The sequence below is a fragment of the Chionomys nivalis genome, chromosome 12 (assembly GCF_950005125.1).
Source record: "Chionomys nivalis chromosome 12, mChiNiv1.1, whole genome shotgun sequence".
Classification (NCBI taxonomy): Eukaryota; Metazoa; Chordata; class Mammalia; order Rodentia; family Cricetidae; genus Chionomys; species Chionomys nivalis.
In genome coordinates, this window is record NC_080097.1 from 52068480 (window position 1) to 52083827 (window position 15348).

Below are 15348 nucleotides of genomic sequence, written 5' to 3' on the forward strand. Positions count from 1 at the left end.
AAGTCCACAGATCTTGCCACAAGGATTGTGACAAGTGCTAAAATGATCACACACCTTGGAAGGGAGGAAGTTGAGTTGAGGATCAGGAGGAAACGTGGGAGTCAAGACTTTGTGAAATATGAGAAAAGAGTCAGGGAGGTAAGCAAGATGCAGGAGCATGGAGAGGAAGCTTCCGGAGCTCAGAAAGGGCAAACGCAGGACACAGTTGAGGCCAGGCAAGCAGACCAGTTTGGTCAGAATATAAAGCTAGAGGTCGAGAGGGAGATAAGGCTGCAAGCGTGGGTGGAGCCCAAGTGTGGAAATCTTTACATGCTAATCCAGGGAGGATAGAAGTGCCCCCTCCCAACAGGGGCAGCTGAGAAAGACAGACCGCAGGTTGGGGGACTGTGGCCCGTATTCTGGGGGAGTTGGGGTGGGGGTGGAGACACCGTACTGTGCAGGAGGTGGTAGCAGGAGGTAAAGGAACAAGAATAGTGAGTGCCAGAGATTTTGCAAAGGAGGAAGCAGAGGTTTAGTTTGGTAAGGATGAACGAACTGACTATGTGAGGCTCTGGGCTATCAAGAAAGTAAGACACACCCTCAAGAGATGGAGGCATGGTGGGGAAAGAAGCACTCTGTGGCCATCCACCTTAGCAGGGTGCTCAAGAGTGTTAGTGATGCATGGGTCAGGGACAAGCACCCTTGCCTTGACATTCAAATAAACTCAAGCACATGCTGTAAACCACCTCCAAATAATTGTTCCGGGATTTATGTCCCGAGTGTGTTACATTCAAAGTCTCCACCTTTAAAGCTGACACTTAGGAGTGGTAAGGTTTTCTTCACGGGTACCTAGCACTCCACCACGTTGTTTGCAGTGTGGGGTCACAAGCTGTGTTTTGGGAGATAAATGATAAAAGCTACCCACTTTTACATTCACTCAGCAAGATAGCCAATGAGGTTCCAAGAAGCAAATTCCATACCAAGAGAAGCAAGACTTAGGGAAGGTCAGATCAGCAAAGAAAACAGCGATGTACTTCTGCGTTAAAGTCATGCAGGGTTGCCCACGCAGGGCAGTGGTGGCTCACATTCCTTTGGCACAGCACAACCTATTTTAATATAAAGTGGGTACCGCTAGCTCCTTCTTCCTAGATGCTCAAACTAAGGCTCAGAATTATAAACATTACCTCGTCACACAGTACATGGAAGCCACTGAGCTTGGACCTGCCTTCTGCTATGTCCCCTTCCCATGGCCAGTGGTTCAGGTTTAATGGTGATACTAGCCCTTGGACCAGGTTCCTGAACAAGGAGTAGTCCTTGGCAGTCCGGCACCCCAGGCCCAGCTCCTGGAGGTTATCATGCAGGTGGCTGGTCCTGTTATGTGAGCTGAGTCCTCACAGTCTTCGGTGACCCAAGCTGAGGGGTCACAACTGTAGATCCAGCTGTCATCTTCTCTGGCCCCTCCCATGAAAAAAAAAACAGGCTCTGGGTGCCATGTGATCCGGCAAAGGAAAAGGAGAGATCCTGGGGAAATAATCTAGAGGTGAAAGGAAGGCTCCCTTCCTGCTCCTAAGGAAACCTGATGGTTTTAGTTCCTCTACTCAGTCTTTCCCTGTTTATTCTGCATCCACTGGCCTAAGCAGCCTGATGCGAAAAGAACCCATAACTAGAGCCCAGGGCAGGGGTTGGGAGAGCCAGAGCATGCCTGGCCGCAACTGTGGGACGGGTGCAGACCCAAGGGTTGTCTGGGACTGGAGGGGTGGGCATGGTGACAGATTAGAAGCCGGGCGTCGTCAGTGGGAGTGGCTAGCTTTGGGCTGGGAGTGTGGTGAGGTACCTAGATTAGGCTTTTAGCACCACGGGGACTAACTAGGGGCGGGATGAGATTCTGGGAGGAGAGCGGGATCCGGGGGCGGGGCTCCCGGCGAGCAGGGGCGGGGCGGGTTCCGGCAGCGGCGGTTGCCGGGCTACAAAGCGGAGTGGCGGCAGGGCTTCTCCGGATCCCGGTGCAGCCTAGCGTCCGCACCTCACACCACCCCAGCCTCGGACTGCAGTCGGGCGCAGCAGTGCAGGACAAGGGAAAGGTAGGTGCCTCTGCAACGGGACTGCAACGGTGCGGGGCCCAGCTGGCTTGGGGGATCCGAGCCGAGGGGAGGAGGACGCCTGAGGCAGGAGGGCTCGCAGCCCAGCCGAGGCGCACGTGCCGGGAGAAGCACCCAGGATAGCCAAGTCATTTGGGGGGCGAAAGCATGAGTGACAGGACTTAGCTAGGGTTTAGTCCGTGAAGGATGTGTTTGTAAGGCACGTGTGCGTGCGTGTGCAGATCGCGCCTAGCCCACCCACCCTCTCACTTTTCCAGTGTCTCTGGGCAGGCACCCGGAGCCCCTAGCTGGCGCCCACGCCCTACTGCGCAACTGCGGGGGAGAGGGCCGAAGGGGAACGTTTAGAAGATCCATCTGTAGCCCAGAATCATTCTCATTCCGTGCAAAAAGGATTGAATGCCAGAGTTGCTAGCACATATAAGCAGAGCATGCCATAGACTGGAGGAGAGGAGCCAGCTCTCACGGGCTTGTCAGCGCCCCCTTGGCATTTCTTGAACTATGAGTTAGATACATTATATTCTGTTATTTTAGGGGTCTCTTCATGTAGCTCAGCCTGGCCCCAAACTTTTGTTGTTCAGGCTGGCCTTGAGCTGAATCCTTCTGCCTTCCGAGTACTGAGTATTGGGGTTACCAGATGTATTCTCAGGTTTGGCGGCATCCAAAACCTATTATCAGTTTTAATAGTAGTAAACTAACCACTAAGCCTAGGACTCAGTTGGTAAACAAAACTATAAACACTGATGGGTATTTCTCTAAATGAAATAGTTTAATTCAATTTATTTCTGAAGATGTGATTTTTTTTTACTTAAGTGACATGTCCTTTGACAAGGCAATTTATACACACAGGAAATGGATATTGTTAGACATAGCTTATGTAAACAAGAATTTATTTTTGTGTTGTCATTTTATGATTAACTTCTTGTATGCACAGGGAGGATTATATTACATTAGTTCAGGATTTGCTCGGGATATTTTCTGAGGAGGAAGACATGTATCTAGAGGGGTGAAGAATTAAGTACTAAATGTAGAAGACAGTTTTGAAGGATTCGGAGGTATGGGTAACAAAAACAAAACTTTGCGTGTTGAGTTGGTATGAAAGGAACATAAAATATAAAAGTGTGTTGTGAAAATATTGCCTTAGCGTTAATGCCTTATCATAAAGTTCTGTAAGTTCTTTTTAATCAATGAAAATGTCTTATGACGTCTACTTTATTATCAGGGCTACATGACTTTATTGACTTTAGAATTTTCTTTCCCATGGTAGATGTTAACTCATGAGATGGTATGCTAATATTTTCTGGACAATTGTAGAAACTGTTTCTTTGGTGGAAGTGATGAATGGTGAGTCCAGGCTGGATTTTAATCTGAAGCCAACAGATACTGCACTGGAGATGGCAGTAACCACAGTATAAAATGACTTTCCCTGAAGACTTGTAGACTTGTATGAGGCGGATTGCTAATGTGCAAGTAGTGTGTGTGTGTGTGTGTGTGTGTGTGTGTGGTGTGTGGACTTGCGGAGGCTAGAAGACAGTTGAATATCTTTATTGCCATTTACCTTATTCCCTTGAGACATGACCTCTCACTGAACCAGAAGATTGTTTTTTCAGGCAAACTACCAGACAGCTGCGATCCACCGTCTCCGATCCCCACACTGGGTTACAGGGACTTGTGGTCACACCTTGTGTGTGTGTTTATGTGGGTGCCAGGAATCTGAACTCAGGTCCTCATGTTGGCAGAGCAAGCACTCTTACCTACTGAGCCATCTCCTATAAAAATGTTTAAAGCTTTCTTTAACCTTTATTTTTATTTTATGTATGGCTGTATGGGTGTTTTGCTTGCATGCATGTCAGTGTAGCAAGTGCATATTGTAGTACCTGCAGAGGTCAGGAAATGGTGTCAGATATCCTGGGACTGGAGTTACAGATAGTTGAGAGCTGCTATATGGGGGCTGGGAATTGAACCCTGGTCCCCTGGAAGAGCAACCAGTGCTCTTAAGTGCTTTTAACCACTGCTGAGCCATCTTTCTAGCCTCTAAAATGAGTTTTTAAAGCCCTCCAAAAGCCCAGAAAATCAATGCAGATGATGAAATGATTCAGAGCTTAATTCATGTATATTTGAGAGTTCAAATGAACTGTGAGCCCAAAGACAAAGAATGACTTTTGAAAGTGTGTGACTTTGTATGTCCTCCTTAGTACATTAGTGTAATTTACTTATTTAAATCTGTGAGCCCAGGCTCATTTTAGTTCAATCCTCTAGACCAGTTAGTTCCACCCCACACTTAGCCCCGGCACAGCCGGAAAGCTCCGTGCATCTTCAATTCAATCACAGAATTCCAAATGGTTTTAAATCTGACAAATCAGTATTGAAAACCGTCAAGTTCTTCCAGTGCTGAACCCGGCTGGCTAAGAATGTCCTCCTGGGCTAAGCGGACACTCCAAGCGAATGAGTCAGCAGCTGCCAGCCAGTGGGCAGAGGCCACAGAACAGTGAAGTATATGTGCCCCGCAGCAGGTGACTAGTGGATGTCCATAGGCTTCGTGAAGGAAACTCCAGCCGAGGGAAAAGACAAACAAGGCAATCAGGACAGAATTGCCTCTGGTGAGCAGGCTAAGCATCGAGTTCATTCATCATACTTTATTTGTTGAAAGTGTTTACATTTGAACGTACGATGTTTAAACAGAGCTGGGCTATCTTCTCGTCCACACATTACAAAGCATAGACTTTTTAAACTATAGGCTGGAAACTCAGGGTTTGAAAAGAAGAATCATCCATCAAGTCAGCAATTATACGAGGCTGCGGTTATTGAGCTTCTCATAAAAAAAAAAAAAGAATAAAATAAAATAAAAGAAGTTTGGAGGGGTCCCACAAGGAAATTCTGAATGAGCGGAGACAGCCTCTGAAGGAGGACACTCCAAATGGTATAAAGACCTTTTTGGAATCAACCCAGGCTTCCTTCCAAAATACAAATTTCAACAGCTGTGGCGTAGGATGGCTGTGCACAGTCCTGGAGCGACTGTGTTTGAACACGTGTGGCCAATGATGCCGCCATTGTTCTACTTGTATCTTAGGGTGAACAGTCGATAGATCTCAGAAAGAGTACACCATTTATTATCAGTGTATTTACTGAGTGAACATTTTGAGAATCCTGACATCTCCCTAGAGCAAGCATGATTGAGTTTACAACTCAAGAAATAAAAGAGACTTCATCTGAGGAAAACCCTGCTGCGGGTCAAGTTCTGTTTAAACAAAGCAAACAGAGCAAGAAGCCTGACAGTGGCCCTTGTTGGTTTTGAACTTGGGAGAATTTGAATCGTTGTATTTGGCAGCAGAAAATCTTAATGTTTGTAGAGTTTCTGGTCGCAAACATTTTGTTATTTGGAAGAGAAGTCACTCTCCCTTCCCTTCCAGTGTGCACATTGCTCTCAACTTTTGCACATCTCTACAACCTTCCTCCCAGGCTGCCAGGGATTCCAGCTCCCTTGCAGTAAGGATTTTCTGAATACAGCAAAGTTAGGATGAGATTCAGAGTAGCCACCGACTGAGGCTTATTGTCCTGCTTGAAAATGGTGTCCTAAATTGCTGTGTTTTCTTCTCCTAGTGTGTGGGACTAGCAGTATTTCTAAGCCCCTGCTCCATTGTAAGCATTTGCATTTATCATCACATAGGCTTCGTTTCCATGGCGATTTTTATAAGCAGTAAGCTTGTGGATTTGCTTTCGTCTTCTCCCATTTCTTGAATGTTCTATCTTATTGCATATTTTCTATACATGCATTTCTTATTTATTCTTATATATCTTATTTTCTATATATGCATATATATATATATATGAGAGAGAGAGAGAAATTCATGAGTTGAACCCTGCTTTGCTACGTAATGTTAGTATGGTTTTGCTAGATAAAAACTTACCTGTTCCATCCACTTTATCTGGGGGTTAAGGAGTAGTTTTTGAGAGCTAGAAAAATAGGGGCTGAGTGTGGTGGCTTGTGCTTTTACGTTCTGCAATAGGGAGGATGAGGCAAGAGGTTTGCTGTGAGTTTGGCCTACACAGTGACACTCGACCTCAAAAACCAAAAGTAAAGTAAAATAAAGCATAGAGATGAAAGAATAGAGTCGCTGGGCGCACACCTTTAATCCCAGCACTTGGGAGGCAGAGGCAGGCGGATCTTTCGGAGTTCAAGTCCAGCCTGGTCTACAAGAGCTAGTTCCAGGACAGGCTCCAAAGCTACAGAGAAACCCTGTCTCGAAAAACCAAAAAAAAAAAAAAAAGAGAGAGAGAGAAGAGAAAGCCAATGATTCATTCTCTCAAAGATTATGCAGATTATCTAAGCATCCCCAGAGGCATATGCTTTGAGAATTTACCAGATCAAGTATGCAGGTGGTTCTCAGATGCTACTTCTTGTTTAGGCTAGGATATAACTAATAGTCTTCCCTTCCTAAAGACAGCTGCTGCCTGAGGTTGGTCATCCCTGGTCTGAGCCCTGCGTCCAAGAATGAGTTCCTTTACCTGGAGTTTTATCTTCCTCCAGTCACTTATATTTCGGTCTTGTGTTATCTTGGCATGTATTTTTCACTTACATTGTTTGATCCTTTACAGCTCTGAGGGATAAACTATCATCTCACCAGGTGGTGGTGGCACACGCACGCCTTTAATCTCAGTAGTTGGGAGGCAGAGGCAGGAGAATCTTTGAGGTCGGGCATGGCCAGGCTACATAGAGAAACCCTGTCTCCATAAAAAAAAAAAAAAAAAAAAAAACAGACAAAACAACAACAACAAAATATTATCCCCAGTTTATTCTTCATGTAGCATAGATCAGGCCCATACTTTATGTGAGTTACAATTCTGGATTGAAATTGATGTCCTGGCAATTGAGTCTCCAAACCCTGACTGGGGGCAAACACACATGGCTGGTAGGTGATGGGATATGAGAAGGGAGGTCAGGCATACAGTGGAAAGAGGAGATGAGAAAATGTGTTCTCACACGTGACGCACGACCCGTGCTTGGCTCTGGATCGGCTCACCTCAGTATGGACTCAAGGCTGCGGATTGGCTAATGTTCCAGGGGTGTCCTTCATAACACTGGAAGTTGTTTTCAGAAGCCCAAGCATTGGGTCTGGAGAGATGCTTCAGCAGTTAAAAGCATTTGTTGATCTTGCAGAGGATCTGAATTCAGTTCCCAGCACCCACATGGTAGCTCTTGTAACTGCTTGTAACTCCAGGATCAGGAGACACCAGGAACATGCATGACACACGTCCATGAGTACAAAACACTCATATGCATAAAGAATGAATATATATATGTATACACACACAAACATATGCATTGCCTTGGCTAAAGAAAGTGTTTGCCAGAGACAAGGAAGAGAAGTAAGCAATTACTAATGCTGGGAGGATCAGTACCCAGACAACATTCACAGGGTTCCAGATCTTTGACAGTTAAGCTAGGGCAGACGCTGTTTAGGGACTGCTCTACAGGTCTGCCCAGCCTAGCCAATTTAGTGTCCCCTGGGCATTGCTTTCCTAAGCTGCTGCCTCTAAGGCCCCTTTGCCATGTACACACAGCACAGTTGTTTTTGTTTTTGTTTTTTTTTTAATTTATTTTCAACGAGCGCCAGGGGTGTGCATCTCCAGCACCTGTTCTATTCCCATCCCTGCCAAGCTAGGCCAGTTGGGACATATCTGCATTAGTACCCATTCACGCAAATGAGCAGGCTGAGTGACTTCATTTGTAAGAGCCTCCACGGTGCAGCTGGCGAGATGCAGCCAGCCCGGCACTTTGGATCCCCGTACCTCCGCGCTCTGGCCTAGCTCTGATACCATTAGCCTGCTTGGTGTGACGAAGGGCAGTTTCTCTGTACCTGTTCCATAGACATGGATGCTGGGTGGTTAGAAGGTGTTTTCAGCATGGACATTTTGATAAACAAGAGAATCTTCAGACTTACAGACTATTATACAGAAACAGTAATTTGTATTTCTCGGCCTTGATGAGTTCCTGTGAGATACATAGAACCCTGAAACATAAATGCTTATTATCTGTCTTTGAGTCGAACCCTGAATGCTAAAGTTTTAAAACAATTTCACAAATGGCCTTTTTATTATTAACACTGGTTATTTTGTTTTCGTTTCATTTTTCTTTTTGATGAATGCCAAATAATTTCATAAGGAATCTCACTTTTTCCAGGAAATTCATGGTTACACTCATAACACACCACCGGTGAAACTGTTGGTCTCTAAAGTGCTCCTTGGCCAGGATAGGAAAGGCATGTAGAAGACAGTGATGCCTGATGCCTGCTGAGCTGTGAGCTGCTTCCAGATGTACCGTGTTAGAACTGTCCCCACCCAAGGCACCCATGACTCTTCATTCAAACTGGGTTGATTAAATTTGCTGTTTTCTTACATATCTGTCAACAGCTGTGTTGAAGCAATTCTACTTTCCCCAATACAAAAGGTCACTGGATGCAGATACAAGTCTCAAATCTGCAGTGACATGGCCGTCTGTCTAAGACCCTATGTGGGGTCACCAGACAGGGATTTGATTTGGCCTCCATCAGTTATACTGGTTTTGGCTTTTGACCTTTTGCTTGCTCTCCCATGATATGGAGATAGATACCTACTTAAAAGCAAGGAAGGAGGAGTGTGCTTTTTATAAACACGGGACTTGGCCTTGTGCAAGCTTAATTAAAACTAGGTCTTGTTCTCCACTGGCTGCACTGTGATGTCCCACAGTGGTCTGGCAGAGGACGAGCCTTCAAGGACAGTTGTCCCATGTAAGTTTATGCTCAATAAAAATGTCATGATATCGGGAGGGGGAGAGTCACACATAAGTAAAATGAAGAGGAAAGGGGAAGGAACGGAGAAGGATGTTAGGTGGAGAGATAGATTCCGGTTGGGCAGAGAAAGGGAGTTGGATGAGCAATAAATATCACTAAGGATGTGATACAGCCCTGAAAATCCATATCTCTGTACATAGATCAGTACAGCCCTCAGACCTCACTGGAGAAGTATCTTCGTGCAGAAGGTGGCAGTTAACACAGAAATTGTTAAGTCTCTGGTCGAAGTATAGAGAACTCTATGGAGTTTCCAGCATCTCTGGTCGAAGTATAGAGAACTCTATGGAGTTTCCAGCATCTCTGGTCGAAATATAGAGAATAACTGTCTATGGAGTTTCCAGCCACATTTGGGACAGCTGTATCACATACGTTTCCACGGGGCTCAGAGACCATCAAGGAAGACAGAATAGGAAAGCTATAAGAGCCGGAGGTGGGAACTGGGGTGAAAAGTGTCTTCTGGAAATGATGGGACTGCCGTACTAGTGAGCTCACAGCAGCGGGGCTAGCCTGGGCAAGACCTGCACAAGGGTCACGCCATTCAACATTCTGGCATGGGGCAGGCCTCATAGCCCCCACCTCTAACCAAGAAGCTAGTGCCAGCTAAGGACTTCTTGGAGAGGGAGAGCTGGTTTTCTTTGAGAGTCAGTCCGCTGTCTAGTGGGTCTCTTCACAGCCGTTAGCGCATGAGCAGCACAAATTAGACACGATGCATTACTTTTATTTTTAAAAAACCACAAAGTTGGGAGAGGTGGAGAGTGGGAATGGATCTGGGAGAAGTTAGGAGAAGGAGTGGGGTGGAAATATGATCAAAATGAATTTCATACATGTATTAAAGTCTCAAAGACGTAAAAAAAAAGTATTTTTTTAAGCACCATAACCTGATGGACAGTGGTTGCTAATACTGGATAGCAGTTTTCATGTTCCAGAAGCACTGTGGATCAGTGACCTCGCCCACTTTGCTGGAGGGCTCCCTATCCTTCTGGGATATTTGCCTTGCAGGAGACTTATTCCCCCCAGGCCAAGGGGCTTGTTCTTTTTCACACAGCCGCCTTGTGATGCTCCCTGTTGGCAGTGGGACCAAGAACCATGGCCACCATTGATTGAAGTTTATCCTGAACTGGGCGTGGTTGAATCGGACCTCTAATCCCAACCGTTAGGGAGACTGAGGCAACAGGAGATGAATTCAAGACCTACCAGGGGCAATTTAGCACAGCCTTATCTCAAAATAAATAAAAACCAAAAACCTCATGGTTTGGGAGGAGATGGTTGAGTGAGAACATCCACATAAAAAGCCAGGCACAACTGTATGTACGATAATAGCAATACTGGATGACGGTGATGGGAGGATCTCTGGGACTCGCTGTCCAGCCAGTCTCAGAAACCAACCTGCTGGCTGAGCCATCTCAGTAGCCCTGGGTCTCTGCACTGTGTCCATGTTCCCCAGCATTCACACAGTGTCCCCAGAGAGCCTTCTGTTGATGGTGACCGTCACTGACTCAGGCCATCCATCCATCTCTTTTCTCTCTTTTGGTCCAAGTGCTTTGCTTTTGCAGGTTGGAAGTTTGGATTGTTTTTCACGCCAGCAAGCTGGGGATCCAAGTGGGGATTCCACCCAGTGGAGACTCTCTCTAACAACACACTATCATTAAAACCTTCCTGTAAAGTCACCTTCAGGCTACACGTTTAAGTTGTACATGAAGCAAATGAAGTTTGAGTTGACTTGGTCCTCATGCCCAGCATGATATATCGCATGCTGTATGCACCAGTATCCCAGAGTCAGAGAAAATCTGGTATCTCAAACTCTTCTGGTCCTAGCATTTCATGTAAGGGATGCTCAGCCTGTCTTGCTTTTATGTGTTAGATTGTAATACCAAATAAATCACACACTTTTCATTTTCTTCTTCTATAGTACTTATTTATTTTTAATTTTTTTTTTGGTTTTTCGAGACAGGGTTTTCTGTGGTTTTGGAGTCTGTCCTGGAACTAGCTCTTGTAGACCAGGCTGGTCTCGAACTCACAGAGATCCGCCTGCCTCTGCCTCCCAAGTGCTGGGATTAAAGGCGTGCGCCACCACCGCCCGGCAATTTTTTGGTTTTTTGAGACAGTGTTTCTCTGAAGCTTTGGAGCCTATCCTGGAACTAGCTCTTGTAGACCAGGCTGGCCTCGAACTCACAGAGATACCCCTGCCTCTGCCTCTGTCTCCCAAGTGCAGGGATTAAAGACGTGCACCACCACCGCCCTGCTTTTTTAGTGTTTTCAAGACAGGGTGTCGCTATGTAGCTCCAACTGTCCTTGAACTATGTAGTAGACCAGGCTGGACTCGAACTCACAGAGATTCACCTGCCTCTGCCTCCCAAATACTGGGATTAAAGGTGTGCACCACTATGCCCAGCTACTAATTACACCTTATTGACTTTTAAAGAATCACACATTTTTCACATCTCAGGACCTGTGGTATATACTTCGGGGAGTGCAATTTATCTCCTTAACCCTCCCTGTGTGTCATTTCCCCATCTCTAAAATATGATATACTGATGGTCTAGAACAGTGGTTCTCAGCCTGTAGGTCTCAGCCCCTTTAAGGGTTGAACAACTTTGAACAACCCTTTCATGGGGATCGCCTAAGTCTGTTGAAAAATACAGATATTTATATTATATAGTTCATAACAGCAGTAAAATTACAGTTAGGAGATAGCAATGAAATAATTTTATGGTTGGGGATCACCACAACATGAGGAACTGTATGAAAGGGTCGTGGCATTAGGAAGGTTGAGAAAGTCTCTGGCGTAAGCAAATTAGCATGCTAGACACACACTGGTGCTTAGAAATGTTGTTTTGTTACTGTTATTACCCTGTTGGCCCTATTCATGCAGGAAACACATGCATACATAAATAAAATACAATGGTTCTTTAAAAAAATAAGTAATATTCAGTGCCTTGTATTAGGGAAAATGGTGGTCATATCACTGTGTGAGAGTGCTCCCTAAGACTCTGAGTGCTAACTGTGTCTCCCTTCTTCTCCTTGTCTTGTCCTCAGGGATAAACACATCTGATGAAAGCCATGGCTTCAAGGGTCCTCCTCGAGCAAGGGAGAGTGCTCCTCATTACCATGCTTGTCCTGGGCTGTTTGGTAAGTACACTCTTCTTTCTTTCATAGGAACATGGAGAATTCATATAGTGGCCTCAGGATTAGGAGTGCCGAAATCCCAGCCCTTGAGGGTGAGGCAGGAAGATTGCAGGTTCGAGACCATCCTGGGCTGTGTAGCAAGATCCTTTCTCAAAGAAAGCAAAAATAATACTAGCAAGACTGTTTTCTACTTATGAAATCATTGTTTTTTTAATTTTTCTCCAAATTATGCCTGCTCTCTTTTGTATTTAGGCAGTGCTGTTGAGCCAGGAAGTTTGCCACAGGTGTTGAAATGATCTCACTTAAATCTAGGTAAAGTCATAAAGTGAGTTGCCACGTCACTCCTCATGTTATATTAGGCTAATGACATTATTTGGGGTTTATAAGCATAGTTCTCTCATAGTATACCCTAGAGCAGTGGTTCTCAACCCTCATTCAGGGATTCTTTACTAGAGTTCCTCGTGTTGTGGGGACCCTCCAACCATAAAATTATTTTTGTTACTACTTCCTAAGCGTAATTTTGCTACTGTTATGAATGATAATATAAATATTGGATGAGTAGGATATCTAATATGCAACCCCTGTGAAAGGGTCTTTCGCTCCCCCCCCCTCCCAAAAGGGTCACGACCTACAGGTTGAGAACCCCTGGCTTAGACGCTAAGAAGACCATAAATTCTACACTGATTTCCAGGATCCACACAGTTAGTGAAGAAGTTGGAATAGTTGGTTGTTGTTTTGTGGGATTGAATTCAGGGCCTTGTGCATGCTAGGCACCTATTGTACCACTGAGCTACATCTCCAGTTCAGAACAGATGAAATCTATTTGATGTGGTATTTGCATCTATCGTGAGGTCAAAGAGTGTTAAAGACAGAGAATTTTTAGTGGTTTTGAAAGTGTGACCCAAGACCTGTCGAGGTATCCAGTAGAATCGACATTTATTTAATCTGGGATATAATACGAACATACACCTATAGAGAGAGCTATTAACCTTGGAGACAGGACCCAGGGTCTTAGAAGGTGAAGTCAGTGTAAGTCAGCCTGGAGCCTGAGTCTGTGAGGAAGCCATGTAGCCAAGAGGAAAACCTCCTTTCTGGCCTTACAGTTGTCCAGCACTGAGTTCATGGCCTGGGACAGAGGTAGAATCTCTTCCTCAAGGAGATTACATTTATCTGGGGCAAAAGGGAAACTTCTGTCTGGAGCTATGAAAGGTAGGGAAAAGGTCTGTTAGACCTCTACCCACAGAGGACTTTCTAGTTCTGAGCCTCCCATGGCTTCTCCTTCCCACTGGCCTGAAGGCGGAGGCTTTGACTGAAAGCATTGGCAGACATGATGGGAGCTCTGGCTTCCGGCACTGTAGTGTGATTGGTCATTATGATGTGTGTGACATGTAGATGTAAGGTTGATGGAAGCTGTCCTCACAGGATCTCTAATGACTTTTAGCTTTAATTTAGAGCAGCAAAATGGTCATCCACTAAGTTAACGAGGGCATCCCTGCTTAGGGTAAAAGGCGGAGCCAATGGTCTTCTGAGACACCATTAACAAGGCTGCTCTGTGTATGACTTCACAAATGTTCATCCTGAGAACTTCTCAGTCAATAAATAATAATTAAAAAATAAAAGTTTCCCGCCTTCTCACATCTCAGCAGGTAATTGTTGTTTTTGTTATTCGTAGATAGGGTCTCCAGTTGCTGTGATGACCTTGAACTTGCTACACAGCTGAGAATGGCCTTGAACTGGTCTTCCTGCCCGGGTGCTTGGGTTGTCAGCACAGATGGCCACACCCATATTACATGGTGCTAGGGATCAAGCTTGGGTCTTTGCGAATGCTAAGCAAACCCTCCACCATTTGAGCTATGTTCTCATTTTAAGATAACCTTATAAGTGTATTTTTAAATTTTTACTTAGTTGTTTTTCAACTTTTGTACAGGTTATTATATGTTGAAGTCACCCTCCCCTCCACCCTTCCTCTTCTCGCCTCTCTCCCTCCCATTTGTCCCTTATTACTTTAAACAAATTCACTTCAATTTTCATTTTTTTATATAGATACATGATTTTATGTTACTATGAAAGACAACGTTATGTAGCTCAAGTTGGTCTTGAACTCTTTAGCCAAGGATGACCTTGAACTTCTGATCCTCTTCCACGCACCTCTCACATAGGGCTATACAGTGCTAGGGACTGAACCCAGGACTTCATTCATGATAGGCAGGCAATTCTACCAACTGAGCTACATTCCCAGCCCGATACTAAGTTTCTCAATAGAACATTGTCCATCAATAAATAAGGGCCAGCGAGATGGCTCAGTGGATAGGAATACTCACCTTCAAGCCTGATGACTTCCGTTTGTTGCCTGGGACCCACATGGTGGAGGGAGAGAATGGACTCCCACAAATTGTCCCCTGACCTCCACATGAGTGCTGTTGTGTGAGCACTACAGACACACACAAATAAGTATGTAAATAAATTAATAGATGTTAGAAAAAGGCAAAAAAAGCACGTATTTATAGAATGACAGTAATAATGTGAACCTGTTTTTAGTAGATAGATAGATGTCGCTAAGTCAATTAAGCTAATGAATTGGGGGGGATTACTTATTGCCTTGCTTTTGATCCCGGTGTAATTTTTCTACGTAAGGTCTATGCTCTGAGCTAAAGCACACTGTTCAGCCCAGGAAAGGCTGGGTGGCCATCAGTGAGGCTGTGAGTTCGGGTTCACACAGCACGTCTGTCTGGAAGAGTCTAGAGCTGGCCGTTTGCCATCTCTGCCACCTCCCTCAGGAGGTGTGAGCTCATGGTTGTCAGATAGGGGTTTTAAAGAGCGTCTCCAAGTGAGCGTAGTGCACCTGGAATCTCCATCCAACCAGGTAGCAGTCCTTGGGGAGAGGAGGCATGAGGGTCGGGAGTTTGAGGCCAGCCTGGGCTACATCTTGAGACCCTGGAGTTCTTGTGATGGTCTGAATCCGTCTCACCGGTGTATGCATTGTGTATGTTTAGATTCCTTTAAGATCATAAAAGGTCGGTCGGTTGGTTGGTTGGTTGGTTTTAATTCAGAAATTTTCAGGTAGTAAAAGCCCTGGGTTCCCTACAGGGTTGCTTCTTCATAAATCATGTTAGAGATAACCAGAAAAATAGCAGATGGTAGAGTATTTAAGTCTAGAACAAAGGGGCCCTGGCTGTGGGATGAGTGAACATTCTCTGGGCTGAGAAGGATTTGTTATAGGTTGACTTGTCCTGCGGACTCATTCAGAAAGTAGCAGTTCTTCTAAAATCAGAAACTGACTTGAACCCCACTCTGAGGCAGTTTTTGCTCTCGCTGTG

At 45.1% G+C, this 15348-nt stretch overlaps 1 protein-coding gene across 3 annotated transcripts in view; it reads left to right on the top strand.

Annotated features, from left to right (window-relative positions):
• The window catches only part of Tnfrsf19 (TNF receptor superfamily member 19), an 83492-nt gene that overhangs the window by 7038 nt on the left and 61106 nt on the right, over positions 1 to 15348 (top strand). For 2 of the 3 annotated variants that reach the window (XM_057786731.1, XM_057786733.1), the window contains exon 2: positions 11942 to 12034. In XM_057786731.1, coding sequence (XP_057642714.1) covers positions 11957 to 12034 — 78 coding nt within the window. In that variant the 5' untranslated portion in view covers positions 11942 to 11956. Of the gene's footprint in view, positions 1 to 1922; positions 2061 to 11941; positions 12035 to 15348 lie in introns of those variants that run through there. The other variant, XM_057786732.1, reaches the window with a different exon arrangement.